Source organism: Chenopodium album, chromosome 6 (genome assembly GCF_948465745.1).
Source record: "Chenopodium album chromosome 6, dcCheAlbu1.1, whole genome shotgun sequence".
NCBI classification, from domain to species: Eukaryota; Viridiplantae; Streptophyta; class Magnoliopsida; order Caryophyllales; family Amaranthaceae; genus Chenopodium; species Chenopodium album.
This window is the reverse complement of record NC_137839.1, coordinates 66148114-66173100: the sequence shown is the minus strand read 5'-3', so window position 1 is coordinate 66173100 and position 24987 is coordinate 66148114. Positions and strand designations below refer to the sequence as shown.

The window sequence follows — 24987 nt, the reverse complement described above, 5'->3', positions numbered from 1 at the left end:
CTAATTCTAGGGTTTATATTCTTATCCAATCAAACCCTAATATATTGTATGTATATATACACCTTATCATATAGAATAATATACACAGATTTATTCTCTTTCTATCTCTCATCTTTCCCCTTATTTTACAACACGTTATCAGCACCAAAGCTCTAATTATTATCTTCTTATGTCGCATCTTGGGAAGAAATTAGAAGGAGATTAATTTTGATCATGGGTTTTGATCTTTTAATAATGAAATCACACGACGTTTCAAGAATGTCATATCATTCCCAATCCTCATTAATTAATTTGGGACTAATACAAGTAGTCTCACGGTATTAATAATTTGGAATGTTAATAGTAGTGCCGCTTTATTTGATCACAAAGAACTCTCGTATTATTTTTCGGTTGCATTGGTTTGTTTATCTTGAATTATTGCTATACTTTATTTTCTTTTCATTGACGTTTTCATGAGTTACAGGCTAGCAGATGACGTTGACAACATGAATTTGACGATAAGGCTGGTTTTTATAGTGGGGAAGATTTTGATATTAGGAAAGTTCATTCTTAACTATCCTGTTATTGTTAATTTTAAGCCTTTACATAATATGTTTATATTGTTTCCCAAATTTCCGTATTTTTATTATTCCTAGAGTTCAATGAGCAATTTAAGAATAGTTGGATTTGATGCAGAAAATAACTAATTAGTAGTTTTGTTTTGACTATGAGTTTTGTTTAGTTTGAATATAAAAGGGTATTTAGAATTATTATTGGTGTTAATTTTATGAACGCATGGTTTTCATGAACTTGTATTACATATATTTACTAGATTTTGGTATTATTTTTCCTATCCGTAAATGAGTTTAGTTATTTCTCTATGCTTCATAGCAAATATGAATGGTTTGATTTAGCAACTATTTATCCATATAATTTGTTTGTGAAATCCTATGTCTAATGCCTTGAATGTTTGTAAATTGTACGAAGTAAGCCTAAGGTACATGTGAAACTATTTGTAATTTATGTATTGAATTATGTTTTTATATTTCAAGTATGATATGAACCATGTGGTTTTCCACTAACGTGAACGTGTTAATTTTGGTTGCTTATGTGCTTGTTTCTATTTTCTAATTAAGCTTTATCAGGCAATATATTGATATAATTGACCCGACAGTATAGTTGATTCAATCGATTCAGGTATGTTTTTATTAAAGTGTGAAGTAGTAGGTTTTCATATTTTTTACCTTTTCATTCAATTATAGTATTATGTACCTACTTGAAGTTTGATTATTGAAATAAATGTAAATTGAATACGATGTGCGGAGCTGAAGTTCCTTATATTTATAAAGAGTATTCACACTAGCTTCAATATATAAATGGCTCAAAACCCTTAAGGATAATACAAATAAATGAGCATGATCTACAAAGCTAAAGCATATTGCTTAGATTTGCACTACATACTAACGTGATTCTATAAACACAATGTCATGTTTACCTTCTCTTTCTGAAAAATGTAGATGGATTGGTATATATTCTCGTACATATGGACTTGAAGTTCCTTAATTAATTAAATATATAACAAAAAGTGTGTTATGAGTTCAAGTAATTAAACATGACATTGTGAGAAACTATACATAATCAACGTTTTATTATGCCCATAAATATAAGAGGTTTTGTTTTTTTAAGATGAATGTAATTGGGCATGAAGAACATGATCAGTGTTCTATAAGTATAATTTTATATAAGCATGTTTTTGCTAAAAGGAACACGTTTCTTGATACATGACATTGCCAAAAGAATTGGCAAAAGAATTTATGGCTTAAAAGTTGCAAGGATTTTAAAGGTTGTTGGATTGATTCATTCCATACCCCCATATGCAAGGATTAGGGGGAGATTGTATGTAACTCTTGCATATAAATAAAATAAAATAGATTGATAGTCAGTTTGATACATACAATAACTTAAATATCAACGATTTATTTAATAGAAGTGACCACATGTTCATTAAATATTTTGAAATGATACCATCCTAAAGATGGATATAAACAAATGACATTTATCATATACTAGTTGTAAATGCTCTAATTTAAAATTGATGTCCTTAGAGTACAACATCAATTGTTGATGAACCTATAGCATGCCTGAAGCGTGATAAATTAATAGGTTCTAAAGATAATTAAGTATCTTTGAAAAGGAAAGGAGTGACTATTGACAATGACAAATTTGAGGAAGTGGTAAATATCATTATATTTCTAGAAGCAATCACTTTTAGTAAATTTCATATGTTTCATGATTATATAAAAGACTCAAGAAGAGTATGAAATATCCAACAAGATTAACATGTATCAAGTTTATAGTTTGAACTTCAGTAGAGTATGAGTAATTATTGGATAAAATATTAATTGATTGTCTTGCCAATTATATAAAGAAACACATGTTGATGTTCTAAAATCACATGACATTCATGGTCATGCATATAGTAAGTTTAATAAAGTGATCACTAGTGTTGAAAACTGACAGAGTCCAAATTCGGAGAAGTGATTGGATGTGATAATTAAATTAGGCCATCCGGGTTTAATAATAATTACCCGTAAAGGAAACCTGAAGTTTCATTTGATAAAGTGCTGACGCTTTCTCAATGTTAAATATATAAAATGAATTGAATGGCAAGACGTAACATTGATATTGGGTTATATTTGGATTGTGAGTTATAATAATTTGTATTGATGAAAATTTCAAGATTTAATATGTTTTGATTTTTTTTATATAAAGGAGTAATGGCTGACCAGAAGTTCACCAAAATTACTTATATATTATTGTCAACTATCAAGTGATTAGAAGCTCACCAAATATACTATTTGAGTCTTTAAAGATCCAGAGGATCATCACCAACTAGAATTACAAGCAAGTGATTTATGCTTGTATAACAATTCTTTTGATTGGGCACTACTACAAAATTGGCCAAAGAGACCTTAATTAAGAGACCATTTAATTAAATAAATGGTCTCTTTGTTTCAAGAGACCAAATATTTTAAATAAATGGTCTCTTGGGTACAATCTTATGGAGATGAAAATAAAGGAGAGACCACTTTTCTTAAATAAATGGTCTCTCTTTTATTTATTTATTTATTTAAAAAATAGGAGAGACCACTTCTTTTAAATAAATGATCTCTCTTTTATTTATTTATAAAAAAAGGAGAGACCACTTCTTTTAAATAGATGGTCTCTCTTTTATATATTTATTTAATTAATAAAAAAAGAGAGACCACTTCTCATACATACATAGTCTCTCTTTTATTTATTTATTAAATTAATCAAAAAGAGAGACCACTTCTCTTATATATATGGTCTTTTTTTCATTATTTAACTTTTTAAAAAAACAAGAGACCGTTTTTGTTAAAAAAATGGTCTATCTTTTATTTTTTTTAAACCGAAACCCTAAGTTGAAGCTCGGCCGCCACCCCCTTCACATCACCATTTTCCCATCTTTCACAATCTCCTCTCCGCCTCTTTATCTCTCTTGTCCTCTCTGTGCTTCCCTTCTATGTTCTATCTTATGCCCCTCTGATCTCCTTCTTTCCCTCTTTCACAATCTCCTCTTAGCCTCTTTCTCTCTCCTCTCTTCCCAAGAGTTCACTTCACGCCGCCGTCGAGTGCTGCCGTTCGATCATATCACTTCACGTCGCCGTCAAGTTCTCCGCTTCTGGGTTTCAAATTTTCTTGACTGTTGATTTCACCTCACTCACTGTCATTAATTTTATTTGTTGAATTTCATCTTTCCTCCAAATCCAATACCAAGATTTCCTTCATCGTGTTTTCGAACCCTAATTAATCGTTTTCTCTTAATTTGGCTGAATTTCTTAATCTTTGCAATATTGATCTTAAAGTATCGTATATGTTGTTTTTAGGTGTTGAATACTAGACAATGTCGCGTGTATATGTTGGATATTTGGATCCACGGGTCACTGAGCGAGAACTTGAAGACGAGTTTCATGTTTTCGGAGTTATTCGAAGGTCAGTCGGATCTTTAATTCCGATTTAGCTTTTTATTTGGATTTCTTTTGTTGATTTTGAGTGATATCAACTAGTTGTTGTCTAATTCCTTGAAAATTTGGTTGATTTGCAGTGTTTGTGTTTCTCGAAGAGTGATTTCAAGGTGGCGGTGGCGTGGCTTGCGGTGGTGGCAGTGGCGTAGTGTAGGATTAGGTGAGGGGAGTTGTGTAGATTTAGGTGGCTTTTTTTTATATAATTTTATATTAAGAATATCTATTGTAATATTTATATGTATTTTGTATAAATTTCTTGCAAGTATAATGTATAAACTAGTACTCGTATTTTTTTTTGTAAATGTTACAAGTAGAGAAATTGATTTTTGTTAATTGAAAGTATATATATATATATTAAAATATGAATAATTTTTTTTTTAGAAAAAAAAAACAGAGACCATCTTTTTGATTTAGGTGGTCTCAGTTTAACAAAAATTGAGACCATCTATTTGAAATAGGTGGTCTCAGTTTTACAAAAACTGAGACCATTTATTTGAAATAGGTGGTCTTAGTTTCTGGAAAAACTGAGATCATCTATTCTAAACAAGTGGTCTCTCTTTTTAAAATGAGAGATCACTTTTGATGAAGTGGTCTCTTAGGCCAAAGAGACATGTGAGCTAGAGACCACCCCTAAGGTAGTCTCTTTGGCCATTTTGATATGGTCTCTTTGGCCAATTTTGTAGTAGTGGGGGCTATTATATGTCAGCACATAGGAGAAGAAAGAAAAACGTACAACTGCACAACATATGTCTCCCCATTGACATTGATCTCCAGAAGAGAAAATATTATTGAAAATTTAATAATAAATACACATGAAATATAAAGTTAATGAATAAATAATTCTTCATTGAAATTATTCTCCAGAAGAGATAAATTTTGATTGTGATCCTCCGATCCTAATGAAGTGAATTTTATTAATGCAAATTTGTCTACTAAGTTGGTATATATTAAGATGCCCCTATAAATGAGATATTTTACCAACTTAGGGGGAGAAGAACGAATTAGAAAAAGTTGGAAAAATTAATTAAAATAAATAAATAATAAATATGATCCCTATAATGGTAGTTTGAAAAGTTATATATATGCCAACTTTTGTATATACATTATCAAGATATGTTGCACATTTATGATTTGATTTGTATTCAGTTATGACTCATGTTGCATAGCGTTGAAGATACATTTAGGTCATATTAATTATGTGTATACATTGAGATAAAATCTTGCCAATTGTACTTGAATCACTACACCTGAAGTGTAGTTTGTATATGATCGGTTCCAAAATAAAGATATGTTTAATAGATATGATTTTGGCAAGATAGTGCAGTTGACACTAATAGTGTAATAGTATATAAATACTATAGTGTATGAAATACCCTAAAAGTGGTATAGATATCGATCTGAATTATTATAGTAGATGGCCTATGATGTAAGAAAAAATTATGATGGTACCCGACCAATGAGAAATGTATTCAGATATCATAGTAAAATAGCATGCGGAATGTAAGTTAAAGGAATTTTATGATACCAGTACATAATGGAACCGATGAATAATATGCATATGCATAATGGAATGGATTAATAAGTAAGGGATCTGAAATATATGTACATTTTGATGTTGACATAATGATAATGATCATAAGTTTATCATGGACCCGAAGTCCAATGAAATATGGATTTTTAAATCCACACTGTAAAGTGTCTTGCATCATTTTGAGTCTTATATTCATGTGCATGTGAGTCATAGGTTAATGGTTTATTGCATATGTAGGAAATTAGATGCATTACTCATTGTATAATTTGTTTAATATGTTATCATGTTTTATATATCTCATATTGCATGGATTAATTTCTTATAATTGTGGTATGTGTGAATGTCTGTTCAAAATATATATAGTATGGCGTATTTGTAACTTTGAAGGAAAATTACAAAGAAATATTTATATTCCAATGGGCTTATAATTGTGATGAAATTATTGAAAATTAAACGTCGATTTAATAACATGTTATGAATCATGTAAAAGGAGTTCATGAAGAACTTTTATACGACGTATTAAATGCCAACACTACAAATTTTTATGTCTTGAATATTGCAATTATTATTAAACTCTTGAAAAGTCTATGTGACTACATTATTGACATCTCAACCTGAAGTTTGAGCATATAAGAGCTAGTGAAATTTACAATTTGTATTCGCAGAAAAATTATCGTGTAGTTAATTACGAAACTTCTAAAGAAGCGGGATATTTATGCGTGAAGCTGTTTTCTTATGGTCTAGAAGAACCATGATCAATGTATATAATTACATATGTTATAATTCAAATGAGATTGAAAAATGACATTAATATTATCAAGTTTAGTCATCAAATTATTATTAATGAATGTTTGATCAAATAATAATTATCAATTTCTATTATTAACGACGACTTCCAGAAGAAGTCATAACCGCATGAGTTTAACCTTTTTAATCAACTATTAAACAGAGATTTGAAATAATGATATTAGAGATAAACACATGTATGGTGAAATGAAGACAATTCACATGTTCACGTGAAGACTTGAAGAATTGAAGATGCAACTTCAGCTTAGGAGATTCGAAGATCAACGTATGATATTTTACTTACTACATATGAGAAGATATCCAAACATATTGGATTCATTGTTGCGGCACTGGAAGATCAAGTTATGTATTCATCAGGGGGAGAAAATACGCGCTGCACTCTTTTTCCCTTGACCATGGTTTTGTCCCACATTGGGTTTTCCTGGTAAGGTTTTTAATGAGGTAGTATCTCGAGCGTATTACGAAGAATGTTGTACTCCTTTTCCTTCACTATGTTTTTATCCCATAGGGTTTTTCGTAGTAAGGTTTTAATGAGGCACAGTCTTCGATAATGGACATCCAAGGGGGAGTGTTATGAAATATTTGTGGATATCCATTATCCTCCTTTGTATCATTCCGGAACAATCTATATCTAGGGTTTATATTCTTATCCAATCAAACCCTAATATATTGTATATATATATACACCTTATTATATAGAATAATATACACAGATTTATTCTCTTTCTATCTCTCATCTTTCCCCTTATTTTACAACAATATATATATATATATATATATATATATATATATATATATATATATATATATATATATATATATTATAGATTTTGTACACATTTAATATTTAATATTTAAATTTATTATTGTTCTATTATTTAGGTTGTATAATTCTATTTTTTTTATCAGTTATCTGATTATTTTTAAAGAAAAAATTAAAAATAAAAAGATTTTTGGCGTAAATTTTTTTAATGTGAGCGCGACACATGTACGTATGGGATAATCCTGGTGATTACTTTAGCAAGTCTTCCGTTTCATAATGTTAGTCTCATATGGAATCAATCACATAAATTAAGAACAGAAGAGTATTTGAAATCTAACATTAAGTACAAAATAATTCATAATTAGGTTACCTTATTTAAGTTTTTGATGATTTATTTGGGAAAGCATGAGTCATAATGCATAATTCGGAGTAGAGATTTCCTTACTTATAGTCATATCAATTTACAACTAATTAATTCCAAATAAAAATTAAGTTAAAAATGAAATATATTCAATATGGGTAGATCTTTTTAAAACGCTCAAAATAGTATATGAGACTAACATAATGGAACGGAAAAAGTTTATAGCATTGATTAAGATAAATATATATTTGTCCTAAAATTAAAATAAAATGTCAAATATATTGAGGAAGACATGGAAACCAAAAAAAAAACTTACTATGTTCCAACAACTCTGCTAGTGTCATCCACTGTTTGTTCAGCTTTAAAGATTCTTGCTAAACCAAAATCTGCAATTTTTGGATTCATATTTGCATCAAGCAAAATATTTCCAGATTTAAGGTCCCGGTGGATGATTCTTGGCCGCGAGTCTTCATGAAGGTATAGTAGTCCCCTAGCAATGCCTCTTATAACTTCATACCGAGTAAACCAATTTAATTCTCCGTGCTTTTGTGCATCTACAAGAATTTTTTTAAAAAGAATTAAAAAAAAAACTGAGACAGTATTTTCCTCTCTATTTGATATTACTAATTTCATAATATTTACACACATATAATTAAAAATACATATGGTTTAAAATAGGAAAATCGGAAGTAAAAATAATCTCAACTTTAATTGATTCACTAGATGAAGCCCGTGTGATGCACGGTTTGTTTGTTTTTTTTTTTAATAATATTTTTTTTTTTGTATTTATGAGCCTAAAATTTGTTATATATTTAGATAAAATTCCTAATATTAAAATATAATATATAATATTTAATTAATTTAAACTTAAAAATCTCATTCGCCAATTTTGCTTACATGGCATTTAAATTATTTAATTCTAAAAGAAATTAATAATCTCTTATTTAATTGGCTACTACTAAGATTTATAATCCTACATGGCGCGCTGAGAAAATTAGATCCTACGTGGCTCTCTAAAAACTCGGGAAAAAACTCCCCTTTATATATATATATTAGATTTTAAATAATTTTAACTTTTGATTATTTTTAAATAAGAATTTGTTAGAAAATAACACCACAAAAAATTACAGAATTTTGATTATAACACCACAAATTGTAAAACTTTTATTATAACACCACAAAAAAACCCCATAAATTGGATTTTACCCCCCACTAACGGATTTTTGGACGAAATCCGATGGTGGAACCACTATGGACATGTGTCAATCAGGTATTGGTTTTTATAAAAAAAGAAAAAAAAAAAAAACCCAGCCGCTAACCACCACCGGCAGCCCAATCCTAGCCGCTAGGCGCCAATCCTCAACCCCGGCGCCCTCTCTCCCACCAAAACCAGCGAAATCAGCCACACAATCACCCTTGAACCTGGCGACAACCACCCCATTCCTTTTAACCGCCACAAAAACAAAATCCACTGCGAAATTCTCCCGCTAGAAATCGATTTGGTTTTTGGGTACGGGTTTGGGTTTAGCCGTCGTTTAGGTGAGGGTGAGAAGAGTATGTAGGTGGTTTGTAGGTTTGGGTATAGGTGTGGGATGGGGTTTCGACGGTTCGGCGATGGTTCTAGCTGAGTTTGACGACGGTGGTGATGATGATGATGGGTTAGGCGGTGGTGGTGTGATGTTGATGTGGTTTGGCGATTGAGTTATCGAGGGATAGGGCTGGTGGGGTGATGAAGATTACCGACGACTTGGTTGAGCTTGCTGCAATGGGACTTGCCCATGATGGTATTGGTGGTTGGGATAGGGTTTAGGATATTTTTCTTAACTAGAATTTTTTTATATTTATTTTAAAACAATAAACAATTGACACGTGTTTATGGTGGTACCTACTAAATAGATTCCATCCAAGGATCCGTTAAGTGGTGGTGAAATTCATTTTTTTTTCTTTTTTGTGATGTTATAATAAAAGTTTTTTTTTTATGGTATTATAATCAAAATCGTGAGAACTTTGTGGTGTTATTTTCTAAAAACAAGTCCTTTAAATAATCTCAATTTTATTTATTATTTTTAAATGATCACAACTTTCAATTGTTAACCAATAAAAGTTAGAATTATTAAAAGTTTAAAACCAATTTGTTCCTTACAAAATGAGCTACAAAACATAACTCTCATTTGTCCAACTTTAATTGTTACTATATTCAAAGAACAAAAAAGTGGAGTAAAGGATTTGAATATCATATATTGTGAATTTGTGATGCTTCCCACCTTTTAGATCGATTAATTTTGACCAATAAAAATTGAGTATAATTACGTGTTAAATATTTTGTTGATAACTAGGTTAGTTCCCGTGCCATGCACGATGATCTATAGTTATAAATTGAATTAGCCGCGTGCGATGCACAACATAAAAAATTTCTTTGAAATAAATATATTTAATTTATATATGTACCTCATATGAGGAAAAAAAAATAGAAACATAACCATTAATTGCAATGGTATCTGAAACTAAATAATTTTGAACATAGTAAAAAATTAATTAAATTATACAATGCAGAGTACTCTTAAACTGAGAGTAATTATATTTAGAAGCCAGATAGTTTTTTTTATAAATCAATATAATGTAAAAATAATAATTTAAGGTAAAAATTGAGAAGGTTTCAAAAAAAAAGTAAAAATAAAAATAAGAATAAGATGTCAGCAATTAATATAGGCAGAAAATTGTTTTACCACAACTTGACATGTGTACAATTTAAATAGAGGATGATGTCAGCGGTTGTTACTTAAGTTACGTTTATAGATTTTTGTATTGGGAACTTAACATTATAATTTTTTTTTGGATTATAACATACTTCCTCCGTTTCTTTATTCACGTTTGTCAATGTACAAATTAAATCATTATTATCTTTAGTTACCAATAAGCAAAAATTATAAAAAAAATTGATATTTTAAAAATATACATTGCGATGAATCTAATAAGATCCCACTTAACTATATTTTTCCTTACATATAAATCACAAAACATGGTCAAAGAGAGGTGTATAAATAGTGTTAAAGTCAAAAAGTGTCAACTAATAAACGAAGGTAGTAATCCTTTATAAACTATTTTTTTTCCCTATTTAGAAAGTCAAAAAATGATCCACTTTCTACCAAATCCCCTTTTTCTTCTGTCAAAAAAAATAAAAACCTTTTTTCTTGCTACAATCAGTATAGGAAGCTAGATTAATCCAAAAAAGTACTCCCTTCGTGTTTTTTTAAGTGTTACACTTTCCTTTCTGGCCTTGTTTTTTTAAGTATTATACTTTTTTTTTAGCAAAAAGCTACATTAAAATATTATCCCTCTCCTCTCATGAACCTCACCCAAACCCACTACTGCTTTTTTATTATATCTTTTCTCTCACATTCATTAATTTTCAATAAACTATTAATCCCATTATCTTTCTTTTATAATTTTTTAATACTCCAACTACCCTACTTACCTCTTATTTTATTTAACTCAATTAAATTGCCTAAAACTATGTCCGTTCAAACTGTAATACTTAAAAAAAACACGTAGGGAGTAATTGAGAAAAACATTTGTCAAAGAGTGAACATACCAAATAGGAAATAGTTGAGGCTTTTGTTGGGAACAAATTCATACACAAGTAACATCTCTTCTCCTGCCAGGCAAAATCCCAATAGTTTTACCAGATTTCTGTGCTGAAGATTGGCTATTAATGCCACCTCGTTCTTAAATTCTTCAACCCCTTGGCCTGAAATCTTTGATAGCCTTTTAACTGCTATTTCTTGTCCATTTGGCAGATAACCCTACGATAAATGAAATTGTTAGAGTGTAGATATTTTATTAGTGTATTTTTTATATATTGTTATTGTAATTATTTTAGCTAATTACTTTATTACCCTTAAACACTCTTGTATATAATCTGTCTTGAGGAATGAGAACGGTCAGGCAGAATATTTCTATCATGGTATCAGCAGCCTAGGTATCCCTAGCAGCCGCCATATTCTTCTTTCTCATTCCTCCATTCTTCTTCTTCTTCTTCTTCTTCTACCTCTTCACCTTCCTTCTATTCCATGGCCGACCTCACAAAGCTGCATCCTGCTACCACCGTCCCTAACATCAAGACCTGTATTCCTGTTGTCCTCGACTATGAAGGCAAACAATTTAACACTTGGGTTACTCTCTTCAAGCTTCACTGCCGGGCTCACTTAGTAATCGACCATATCCTCCCACCCAAAGTCGAAAATGCAACGACATCTCCACCCACTCAAACTGAGGCCGAGAAAATCGCTGCTCAGGCTCTATGGAACAGGCTTGACGACATTGTTCGTCAATGGATATATAGCACCATATCCAATGACGTTTTGAATACAATAATCGATCTCGATGACACCGCTGCCGACGCTTGGAATCGACTAACTAATTTATTCCAAAACAACAAATCGACTAGGGCTCTTCAACTAGATACTGCCTTCACCAATACTTTCTTATCTCAATTTCCCAATGTCAAGGCATATTGCACTCGTCTCAAGGTTCTTGCTGATAGCTTGGCAAATGTTGGGTGCAAGGTCTCGGATGAACGTATGGTTCTTCGTCTTCTCCAAGGTCTCACTAACGAGTACAAAGGGTTCAAGACTAATGTTCAGCACCGTCACCCTCTTCCATCCTTCGAGACGGTTCGTTCGATGCTTGAACTTGAAGAAGCCACCAATGGTGATGCCCTGAATTCTGACCCTATTTCAGAATCTGCTCTCATTTCCCATGCTCCCCCTCCTCCTGGTCCTCCTTCTCATGGTCATCACATTGGCACTTCATCTCAAAATCGGGATTCATCGCAGAACAGGGGCAAGAAACAGAAAGGTGGTCGGGGCGGCTACCACCGCAACAATCGGGATGGCAACCATGGGGGTTATGGTCGCCAACACCAGCAACAGCGCCACCATAACCCACAGTCGCACCAAGCTCCGCCGTCGCACCCTCCTCCACAATGGTTTTATCCACCATGGGCTGCGTGGGGACCTCAGCCGTGGGCTACACCACCCTGCCCATACCCCACGGCTGGCAGAAACTCCTCCCATGGTACTCGCCAACCACAGCAGCAACCTGGCATACTTGGTGCAAGGCCCCCTCAAGCGTTCTACAGTGCTTCTCCTCCTCCTAGTGTCTCCTCCACACCAACTGAAATTGACCAGGCCATGCATACTCTTTCTCTTCGCCAACCCGATGATAATTGGTATATGGATTCGGGAGCATCTTCTCATATGACCTCCTCTCAAGGTAATCTCTCGTCTTATTTTCAATTGAGCAAAAACAATGGCATAATTGTTGGTAATGGTAGCATGATTCCAATTTGTGGGTATGGTCATACTTCTCTTAACCCCTCCAATCCTTCCCTACACCTTCACAATGTTTTACATGCTCCTAATCTCATCAAAAACCTTATTTCCGTTCGTAAATTTACTACTGATAATATGGTTTCCGTTGAGTTTGATCCTTTTGGGTTTTCTGTGAAGGATTTGCGGACGGGGAGCAATCTAATGAGATGTGAGAGTTCGGGCGAGCTTTATCCTTTCACTACCAAACTTGGGGCTTTTTCTTCATCATCACCTTCTGCACTTGCTGTTGTTTCTCCTAGCATTTGGCACTCTCGCTTAGGTCATCCAGGAGATGTTATTTTTAGTACTTTGCGTAGTAGTAAAATGATTCAATGTAATAGAGCTAAAACTAATGTTTGCCATTCTTGTCCTTTGGGAAAATTAGTTAAACAACCTTTTTATGACTCTTTGTCGTTTACTTCAATGCCATTTGATATTGTTCACAGTGATTTATGGACATCACCTATCCCTAGTAATGCCGGCCATCGCTATTATACTTTCTTTTTGGACAACTATACAAACTTCCTGTGGACTTTTCCCATCTCACAAAAATCTCAAGTCTTTAACATATTTTTGTCTTTTCGAGCATATATCAAAACTCAATTTGAAAGAGACATTAAAGCTTTCCAATGTGATAATGGTCGTGAATATAATAATGGTCCTTTTCATAAATTTTGTGAACAACATGGAATGACCTTCCGATTCTCTTGTCCTCATACCTCTCCTCAAAATGGGAAAGCCGAGCGTAAAATAAAATCCATCAACAACATCATCCGCACTCTTCTTGCTCATGCATCTATGCCCCCCGCCTTTTGGCATCATGCCTTAGGTATGGCTACATATCTCTTAAATCTTTTGCCATCCAAAGTCTTAGGCTACAAATCTCCAACTCAAATTCTCTACCAAAAGACTCCTTCTTACTCCCATCTACGTGTTTTTGGTTGCTTATGCTTTCCTCTCTTCCCCTCTACTCAAATTCATAAGCTTCAATCTCGTTCTACTCCATGTGTCTTCCTAGGGTATCCTTCAAATCAAAGAGGATACAAGTGCTATGACCTCTCGAGTCGTAAAATAATCATTGCTAGGCATGTTTGGTTTGATGAAACCACATTTCCTTTCTCCACTCACTATACTCCTACTGCCCATTCTTATGACTTCTTAGATGATGATACTTCTCCACTTAGGATCCACTATTTGCACCACAACACAAATTCAATCCCTTCTACTTCTCAGCAGCCCATTCACGAGCCAATTTCGGCCCATCCAAATGATGCCCAACAGCAGCCCACTTCTTCCTCCCCTATATTACATGATCGGCCTCCTTCTCCTCCATCTATTTCGGGCCCAACTCCTTCCTCTATAGCAGCCCATGACCGGCCCTCCTCACCTCCCTCTAATTCGGGCCTCTTCTCTCCTACATCCACACCATCAGCCCAACAAGCCTCTCAAGCCCAACACATGACCACTAGGAGTCAGAATGGCATTTTCAAGCCTAATCCCAAATATCAGAATCATGCTTTGTGCACCCAAAATGCCTCCATATCTCCTCTTCCCCGTAACCCAATCCATGCTCTCAATGACCCAAATTGGAAAAATGCTATGCAAGATGAATATAATGCTCTCATTGAAAATAAGACATGGGATTTGGTTCCTCGTCCATCTAATGTCAATGTTATTCGTTCATTGTGGATTTTTAGGCATAAAAAGAATTCTGATGGTTCTTTTGAGAGGCATAAAGCTCGACTTGTAGGTGATGGGAAAACTCAGCGGGAAGGCATTGATTGTGATGAGACTTTTAGTCCGGTTGTCAAACCGGCAACTATTCGGGTGGTTCTTTGCATTGCTCTTTCTCACTCATGGCCAATTCATCAGTTGGATGTTAAAAATGCTTTCTTACATGGGCATTTGAATGAGACCGTGTATATGCATCAACCAGTGGGATTTCGTGATCCTAATCATCCTAATCATGTTTGTCTGTTGCGGAAATCATTGTATGGTTTAAAACAGGCACCTAGAGCGTGGTATCAGCGTTTTGCTGAATTTGTGGCTACTATTGGTTTCACTCATAGTGTTTCAGATAATTCTCTCTTCATCTACAAGCGAGGCACTGACGTTGCTTACATCCTTCTTTATGTAGATGACATCATTCTCACGACATCTTCTGATTCTCTCCGATGTTCTATCATCTCTCTTCTTAGTGCTGAGTTTGCAATGAAAGACTTGGGTCATTTGAGCTATTTTCTTGGTATTGCGGTTTCTCGTAATAGACATGGACTATTTCTTTCTCAGAGAAAATATGCGGAGGAGATCCTTGAACGAGCGGGCATGGCTAATTGTAAACCTTGCTCCACTCCCGTTGACACCAAAGGGAAGCTTAGCTCTGACTCCGGCGCTACCTATGATGATCCGACGAAATATCGTTGTCTAGCAGGTGCTTTGCAATACTTGACCTTCACCCGACCCGATATCTCATATGCCGTTCAACAAATCTGTCTCTTTATGCATGATCCGAAGGTCGGCCACATGGATGCTTTGAAGCGCATCCTCAGATACATACAAGGTACTATTAATTTCGGTATGCATTTGTATAACTCCCCCATCTCTTCACTTTTTTCATATACGGACGCCGACTGGGGGGGTTGCCCGGATACCCGCCGTTCCACTTCCGGCTATTGTGTATTTCTTGGTGATAACTTGGTTTCATGGTCTTCTAAGCGGCAGCCTACCTTGTCTAAGTCGAGTGCCGAAGCAGAATATAGAGGGGTTGCAAATGTTGTCTCTGAATCTTGTTGGATTCGCAATTTATTACTTGAGCTTCATCGGCCTATCTCTAAGGCCACTATTGTGTATTGTGACAATGTAAGTGCGATTTATTTATCGGGGAACCCAGTTCAACACCAACGAACCAAGCACATAGAGATGGATATTCACTTTGTCCGAGAACGAGTGAGGCGTGGTGAAGTTCGTGTTCTTCATGTTCCATCCCGGTACCAAATCGCAGATATTTTCACCAAGGGACTTCCGCGCATACTTTTTGATGATTTTCGAGACAGTCTAAGCATCCGCAAACCTCCTGCTCCGACTGCGGGGGTGTGTTAGAGTGTAGATATTTTATTAGTGTATTTTTTATATATTGTTATTGTAATTATTTTAGCTAATTACTTTATTACCCTTAAACACTCTTGTATATAATCTGTCTTGAGGAATGAGAATGGTCAGGCAGAATATTTCTATCAGAAATTTACATTGTAAACTTTCAGTCGGAAAAAAAAAAAAATTAAAAAGACAGAAAAAAATTTAAAAAAAAAAAAAAAAAAAAAAAAAGAAGAAGAAGAAAAAACAGCTTCCTAATTTATGCTCCTTGATTGTAATTTATTTGTTATTCCATTTTCATACTCCGTATTTTTAGTTTTCCAATTCCATAATTATTCCAGAAAAAATAGAGTTATGAAAAGAAAATGTTGAAAAGCTTAATTATATTAATGAATATACACGTATATATAGTACAAGATTAGAACATTGAACATACCAAACTATGACTAGATACAATATGTGACTAGGTACGTTAGCTAATTATAAGGGATATACTTTGACTATCAAAATTAAAGAGTAAATATGTAAGGGATTTACATATTCTAAACAATAAATAATAATGATATAATCATCTTTATCCTTTATAGAATCAACAATGAATTTAACCTTTCAATCAAACTATAGTCACCAATATCTAATCTCCCACCAGGGAAGAGAAGAAGACAATCAAGACCTAAAACTCTCATTAAAGGAGAGAAAGAACCCAAACATTGTGTAGAAAACTCTCATAAAGAGAGAGAGATAAGAGCATTATTATTGACTAATACATTAAAAATTAAAGACAAATTTGGGGCCTACCGCCATCAAAGAGATGATGATGGTAGCCCTTGCGAGTGATGAGAAGAAGTATTGGGTTTTAACGCTTTAAGGAGGAAGAGACAGAAAAATTGGACTAATGAAAAGTATAATGTTCTTATTTTGTTGTTGTTGGTAATGATGTTTTTAAATTATTATAATTGTTCATGGATTATTGTTAACAAATTCGTTATTGAAAGAACAATGTAATTTAAAATAATATTAGCTTTTGCATTTTTTTTTTTTTCCCTTCTGATTGTGTATTATTTTCGGACGTTGAATATGATAATCTTTCGTATTATGATAATGTACTTTTATCAGTTTTTTAATCCATATTTTTGTAAATTGAAATGAATTTGTTCATTGAGTTTGATTAATATATTCTTTAGGTCTGAATTATATGTTTTTTGAGCTATATGTTCTTTATTTACATTACAAACTATGATCTTATAGGTATGAAGGTTAAAAATGTTTCTTGGGTTTTAATAATACAAATTGTATTATTTTTACTTGAATAATACGTATTTTTAGGTTCTTGTTCATTTGTTTTAACCTTTATATTGTTTTAGGTATTTACTTTTATCATTGTATTCTTTAGTTTTACCCCTCATTTTTTTAGGGCTCTTGCTTTTTTGTTGAGTTTGTATGTGTTTTATTTGAATTTACCTCTTATAATTTTCAATATATATAATGAAATCAAGATCATGAAGGCTGACGAAGATGATAGTTTTTGGGGATCCCCTCTATTAATGATTGATTTTCAGATTTATAAAACATTTTTTATATTAGTAATTAACATGATAATATTATGAAATGAATAGTATTTATATTTACCGAACTATCTAAAAATAGAATTACAAGAAAATTTCACAATAATTAATGAACATTATGTGAAAATAAAATTATACAACAATTACAACAAAAAAACAAGGACATTTAAATTAGTTTATAAAGATATTTGATATAATAATGGACATGTGAAAAGAACATGGTGTTAATAATTAATTACACATTACAAACAATACAAATTTAGTCATATTTTTCAATAAAGAATATTATTAAACCATATAAAGAACACCACAAAATTATAAAAAATAAAGAAAAATTAATTGGTGAAAAAATATTATTTTTGGTAAGAGATTGTTTTTAAAAGTAAAACATTTAAATAAAATAATTAGAATCTAAAATTTAGAAAATGAAATTTCAAACTTTAAATTTAAAATTTGAAAATGAAATCTTAAATTATGAAAAAAATAAATTAGAAATAAAAATTCATGAAAACTGAATATTTTGAAGTGATTTGACATTATTGCGTGGTAAAACTAAATTACGGATGATTTAAAAATTTATAACTTTTTAAAAACTTATTTACGATTTTGCGTTGGAATGAAACTTAATTATGAAATTAAAGTCCACGTAAGCTCTGGAATACATTTAGGATAAGACCATCTCCAATGGTGGGACTCAACTTTGAGTATTGAAATACAAAATGAGTTATTTTTTACCTCCAATGGTGATACCCAATACACTTCTCAATTTAGCAACTCATGTGAAGTCTAATTCCCCAATGGTGAGACTTTCTAAAGTATACTAATGTCACTTTCAATTTATGGCCCACCAAATCATTTTCTAAATTTTGTCAAAAATAACACCACCTTTGGGCGGTCTTCCCATAATAGCACCACCTTTTGATTATTCTAGAATAACACCCCCTTTCATATGTATTTGCCAAAAATAAAACAAAACCGGTTGGTAACCTGCTGTATTGGTTTCCTATGACACGTGTCACAATGTCATTGGTCAATTATTTTTTTTTATTTTTTTATAAAAAACCTAAGTAATTAAAATAAAGTTAAAATTAAAAAAAAAAAACCACCACCTAGCCTCCCTGCCCAACCCTCACCCCCGCCGGCGCCCCTCCCCCCGTCCTCGTCGTCGATCGACCTCCCTAGCCTTCCTCCTCCCCTAAACGACACCCCTCCACGGCTCCACCCATTCCTCCACCCTTAAACAACCCACCACCGAAACCCTAGCCTACGAAAATTAGGGAGAGGAAGCCGAAATTGAAAAGGGAAGGAGGGAGGGGGCCGAAATCGGAAAAGGGAATAGGGGAAAGGGTCGGCCGGAAAGGGGTCGGGAAGGGGAGAGGGTGGTGCAAAGGGGTCGAGCAGGGGAGGTGGGTGCCGAAAAGGGGTAGGGAAGGGGAGGGGGTGACGGAAAGGGGAGGGGGTGCTGGAAAGGGGGTCGGAAACTAGGACGGGGGCCGGTGATAGGGTTCTTTTAGGTGGATGGTCTTGGTGGGGGTGGTGGATGCCGGCGAATAGTGGTGGATGCCGATGATAGTCGTGGGAAAGGGGGTTAATTTTTTGTTTTTTTTTTTTGTGTTTTTTAAGTTTTTTCAAAGTCAAAAAAAAATAAAATAAAAATTGACCAATCATACTAGGACACGTGTCCCAGGGTAACCTGTAAAATAGGTGACCGGTTTTTGGTTTCATTTTTGGCAGATGTGTGTCAAAGGTGGTGTTATTGTGGAATAATCAAAAGGTGGTGTTATTTAGGGAAGACCGGTGAAAGGTGGTGTTATTTTTAGCAAATTTTCCTATTTTATTATTTTTTTTTTAAAAATAAAATTAAAACTTAAATAAATTACAAAACATATTATAATATTAGGGCCTGTTCATATTTACTAAACTGAACTGAACTGAACTGAACTGATTGGAGCTGAACTGAACTGAACTGAACTAATTGGAACTGAACTGAACTGAACTGAACTGAATACTTTATGAGAGAGGGAAATTAAGAGCTGAACTGAACTGAACTGATTGGAGCTGAACTGAACTGAACTGATTGGAGTTGAACTGAACTGAACTGAACTGAAAATAAGTAAATATGAACAGGCCCTTAATAAGGGCTTACACTTTTTGTCAAATGAGACTCAAAGTTGAGTATCTAAACTTAACAACTTTATTTTGGAATTGCTAAGTTTAGATACTAACTTATTAGTATCCTTTACTCTCTCTCTTCTAAAAAGACTCACTCAAGTAAAAAGACTCACTCAAATCAAGTCTCACCATTGAGATGGTCTGGTTGCGGTTTGTCTTTAGTGCTACAAGTAAAGATATGGAGTAGCAATTTATAAAGGGTAAGATAGCGATTTTAGCACATAAACCGCTACTTGATTTGACTACAATTATTGCCTCTAAAATAGGGGTATTAAGGTAGTGATTTTGCTCTAAAAAAACAAAAATAAACTTATTCGAGTCTACGTGGACATTAATTTCGTAATAGAGAGAAAAAGGAATGTAATTTAGGGACAGAGTGAGTAGTATTGTACATTTAATATATTTGATTTGCTTATGTGTGAGAGAGTAATGTGCGTATATTTTTAGGTATTTGATATTGCCTCCATTTCATAATATTAAACAAAGTCAAACTTAGCAGACTTGTTAATGTTTGACCCTAAATATAAATAGTTAAACAGTAATACATAAAAATGTAATATTATAAACTATATCTGCATGATCTTTCATAACAATACTCGTAGTAGTAATTCTAGAATTTTCAAAGTCTTATGGTGAATACATTAGTCCAAATATATATATGTATGGTTTATTCTAAATATGTAGTCAGATAGTATATGTAAGTCACCGTTCACTTCACCTTATTTTTGTTGACTTGAAATTTTTTTACTTAACTGAAATATTTTTTACTGAACTTAAATTATTTTTAATGAACTGGAATTATTTTTACTGAACTAAAATTATTTTTGCTGAATTAAAATTATTTTTTTACTGATTTTCTATTATATTTTTTCTTTAAGTTTACTATTTTTTAATGAATTGAAATTATTTTTACTTAATTGAAATTATTTTTAGTTTCCATACTTGCATTCACCTTAAAAAAAATATACTACTCCGAATTAATTAAGATAATTCATACCCAATACTCCTCGATGGAAGATAAGTATAGTATGGTGGGCATAAAATGGTTATATGGAAAATACTCCTCAATGAAAGGGTAGAATTACAAGAAACTTACCACGTACGAAAGTATCGTTTTTATAAAATATAATCATACCTACCAAAATGAGTCAAAAATATGAAAGATATTATTCTAAGATATAAATCAATAATAAAATGGTATAAATGATGTCAAATATATTTGCAATATTAATTAAAAGATATTATAAAAATTTATTTATTTAGGAGTTTTTAAATAGGCGGAAAAATATTAAATAACAGAATAAGGCCCTGTTTGATTCACCTTAATTTTGCTGAACTGAAATTATTTTTACTGAACTGAACTTATTTTTACTGAACTGAAATTATTTTTACTGAACTGAAATTATTTTTATTGATTTTCTATTATAATTCTTCTTTAAGAAAACTGAATTTTACTGAACTGGACTTATTTTTACTGAACTGAAATTATTTTTTACTAAACTGAAATTAATTTTACTGAACTGAACTTATTTTTACTGAACTGAAATTATTTTTACTTAATATTATTTTTTTAAGGTGAAGAGAACAGGGCCTAACATGTGTCATTTATTCATCTAGGCGCCCTTTGTTTTAGTATAGTTGTAGATTTTTAACATAATAGCATTTATTAAAACTTGTGTGACTTTTATTATTATTATTATGAACCTGAAGTATTACGTTACTTATAATATGATTACCTTTATTTTTTTATATTGACCGTACATAAAAAAATTCATAAAAAATAAAAATTAATCTCTTATAGCCTTTATAACACCAAAATGACTTTTATTTCTACATAATAACCTCTATTTTAATATATTGACTTTATTTTATTAATAAATCAAGCATAATGTCTCTGAATTTTCGTGGCCCACAATAAATTAGTGTGAACCATTCATAACCTTCGTCATCGTACCCGTTGTTTGTTGTTGTTGTAATTTTGAAAATTAATATCCGAATTCTTATCCAATATCCAGTTTTTCAAATTAGATATCCAATCCAAATTGAAAACTCGGATCGGATATTAAGAAATTCGGATCAATTGAGAATATTCATAAACTCAAATCGAATTTTTGGGTATAGGCCTACTAGCCATTATGAGAGTTACTTTGTTAGTGTTATAAAGTTTATTAACTTACTAGGTCTATGTTATAGGGATTACGTTGTCAGTGTAATAGGTGCTACCCGGTCAGTGTTATATATAAGGATTACTCGGTTAGCATAACTGGGGCTACTCAATCAATTTTATAGGGATTATCATGTTCTTTACTACTTTTACAAGTTAAGCGACTAGCCGCACACAAAATGGGCTGTATTTATATTAACTTGATTAAAATTTTTTCTTTAAAGTTAATTATTGATTCTCAATTATATTTGTTCTTTAAATTTACTTGTTTTAATGGTTAAAACTTATTTTTAACAAATTAAGCTAATTTGTTTTTCCTAGATTGAACTAAATTTTACAAAACTGAATTATTTTTAATAAATATTATTGCGTTAATGTGAAAAGAACGGGTCAAATAATTGACTTTAATTTGTTTTAGAAAATTTAAATTTATTATGAAGAAACGTTGTAATTGATTATTACCTTATAGACCCTACCAAAGCCTCCTTGACCAAGCATTTGGTTACCCGAAAAGTTGTTCGTCGCAGCTTCAAGTGTCTTCAGTTCGAACACCAAAGACTCCGCAGTCGTCAAATCACCAAGAACTATCACCACAAAACACATAAGCCCAGTTACATCATTGACAATGGTCGTATTTCACTAAGTGTTTCGGTTCATATTTTCTATTGTATTTTATTGAGATATATCATATATTATATTTTAGGAAGATATTTATTCCCTAATATTATCTTGTGTATTCCTTAATATTCTAGGACATCTTATGATTCTAGGTTAAGGAAAGTATGTAATGCTATATATATTTGGGGCTATGCTTAATGAGAAATCAAGCAATTGTATTTTATTCTTTCTAATTTGTCATGGTATCTAGAGCAGGTTAATTTTTTTTTCTCCATAATCAACGATGGCCGGTGATGATACACCTCCACCACCGCCACCACCAACTAAAATAGAACCGAATTCCCCCTATTATCTTGGTCCTCAAGATCGTTCCGGCGATTACATTACACCTACTAGGCTTAAAGGCGACAACTATGATGAATGGGCTACCGATATACAGACTGCCTTGGAGGCCAGAAGAAAATTCGAGTTCCTTGATGGAACAATTACCACGCCACAACCTCCCTGTACCAGATCTGACCGGACTGCTCTCAATGCAATGCTAATTTCTTGGCTGTCTAATACTATTGATCTAGAGGTTAAATCCTCACTTTCGAAATTCAGAGAAGTAAAGCCCTTTTGGGATCATCTCAAGCAACGCTATGCTCAAATTAATGGCCCTCGTATCTAGCAACTTCGGTCTTCGCTTGCCAAGTGTGAGCATCCCGAGTCGATGTCTGTCTCTGTTTATTATGGGAAATTACATGCTATATGGCAAGAACTCGACCATCATGAGCCATTAATCTCTTGTACTTGTTGTTCTTCTTGTGTGGCAGGTCGGCTTCATGAACAACGAAGGGAGCAATCCCGTCTTCACGATTTTTTGATGGGGTTGTACCCTGCTTATTATTCTTCGCTCCAAACAAACATCTTATCTCAGGATCCTCTGCCTAGTTTGGACAGAGCATATTAATTGGTGGTACAAGAAGAGAGGGTTCGTACTGCCCATCAGGAATCCGAGGCAAAATCTTCGGAGGTCGTTGGATTTATTGTGCGCGCTTCTTCTACTAGCAATAGCAATCGTGTCTCTTCGGCTTGTTCTCACTGTAAAAAGTCGGGGCATGATTTATCGCGTTGTTTGTTTCGAACTCCTTGTCCTCAATGTAAAAAGAAAGGCCACGATCCAAAACATTGTTATGAGATGATAGGCTATCCTGCAGGATGGTCACAGCAACAAGATGCCTCGACTAGTCAAGGCAAAGAGGGGTGCGAGCGAATCCAGCAACGGCAGAGGCCTCTTCCTTGGGCACAGCCTTTACAGCCGAGCAATGGAAGGCTCTTTCAGGATTTGTGGGTAACACTCATATTCCCAAAAATCGTCTAAGTGGTAAGTTTGATGATTCTTGTTGGATTACCGGTAACAAATCTTGGTTGTTTGATATCCATACTATAGAATGTCCCATTGGCTTACCATATGGAGAAAGGGTATTAGCAACTTTGGAAGGCTCCGTTCGGTTGTCCGACAAAATCACTATCACTGGAGTTTTATTTGTGCCTAATATCACTTGCAATTTAATTTCAGTTACTCAACTCAGTGATCAATTAAATGTTGTTGTTCAATTTAACTCATATATGTGTGTTATACAGGACCGACTGAAGGAGATGATTGGAACGGGTCTTAGGCGGGACGGACTTTATTATTTTAGCAAACCGGATGTGCTGCAACGTGTGTATGTGGTTGAACCGTCATCAGAATTGGATCTCTGGCACAGAAGAATGGGTCATCCTTCGAAGAGAGTAGTTAAATTGCTTCCTCACATTAGCAATAATAATAATAATTATAGTTTTGCAAAAGGATGTGAAGTATTTTTTCGTGCTAAACATCCTGAGACAAATTTCCTTTGAGTGATAATAAAACCTGTAGAATTTTTGAAAAAATACATTGTGATTTATGGGGGTCCATATAGACATGTTTCGTCGTGTGGAGCTCGTTATTTTTTTACTATTGTTGATGATTATTCAAGAGCCAATTGGATTTATTTATTGATTGATAAGACAGAAGTGCTTAAGATGTGTATGGCATTTGTTGCTATGGTCGATAGGCAATTTGATAAAATTACAATTAAAATTGTGCAAAGTGATAATGGAACAGAGTTTAATTGTTTGCGTGATTATTTCGTCGCCACTAGTATTCTTTTTCAAACCTCGTGTGTAGGGACTCCTCAACAAAACAAGAGGGTTGAAAGAAAACATAAATACATTCTTAATGTTGCTAGAGCCTTACGATTTCAAGCCAAACTACCTATTTATTTTTGGGGAGAGTGTGTTTTAGCCGCGGCTCATTTGATTAATCGAACTCCTACTCCTACTCTACAAAATAAAACCCCTTTTGAAATCCTTTTCAATAAACAACCCTCATTTGATGCTATTCAAACCTTTGGTTGTTTGTGTTTTGCCCATAATAAAAAAAACTAGGGGAGATAAGTTTTATAGTAGGAGTCGTAAATGTGTTTTCATGGGGTATCCGTTTGGTAAGA

At 33.1% G+C, this 24987-nt stretch overlaps 1 protein-coding gene across 1 annotated transcript in view; it reads right to left on the bottom strand.

Moving 5' to 3' along the window:
- LOC145635031 (cysteine-rich receptor-like protein kinase 8) overlaps positions 1 to 24987 on the bottom strand; it is a 34765-nt gene that overhangs the window by 5035 nt on the left and 4743 nt on the right. The window contains exons 3-5 of the mRNA XM_081686335.1: positions 22316 to 22437; positions 11080 to 11290; positions 7804 to 8041 (exon numbers count right to left, since the gene is read on the bottom strand). Coding sequence (XP_081542461.1) covers positions 7804 to 8041; positions 11080 to 11290; positions 22316 to 22437 — 571 coding nt within the window. The remainder of the gene's footprint in view (positions 1 to 7803; positions 8042 to 11079; positions 11291 to 22315; positions 22438 to 24987) is intronic.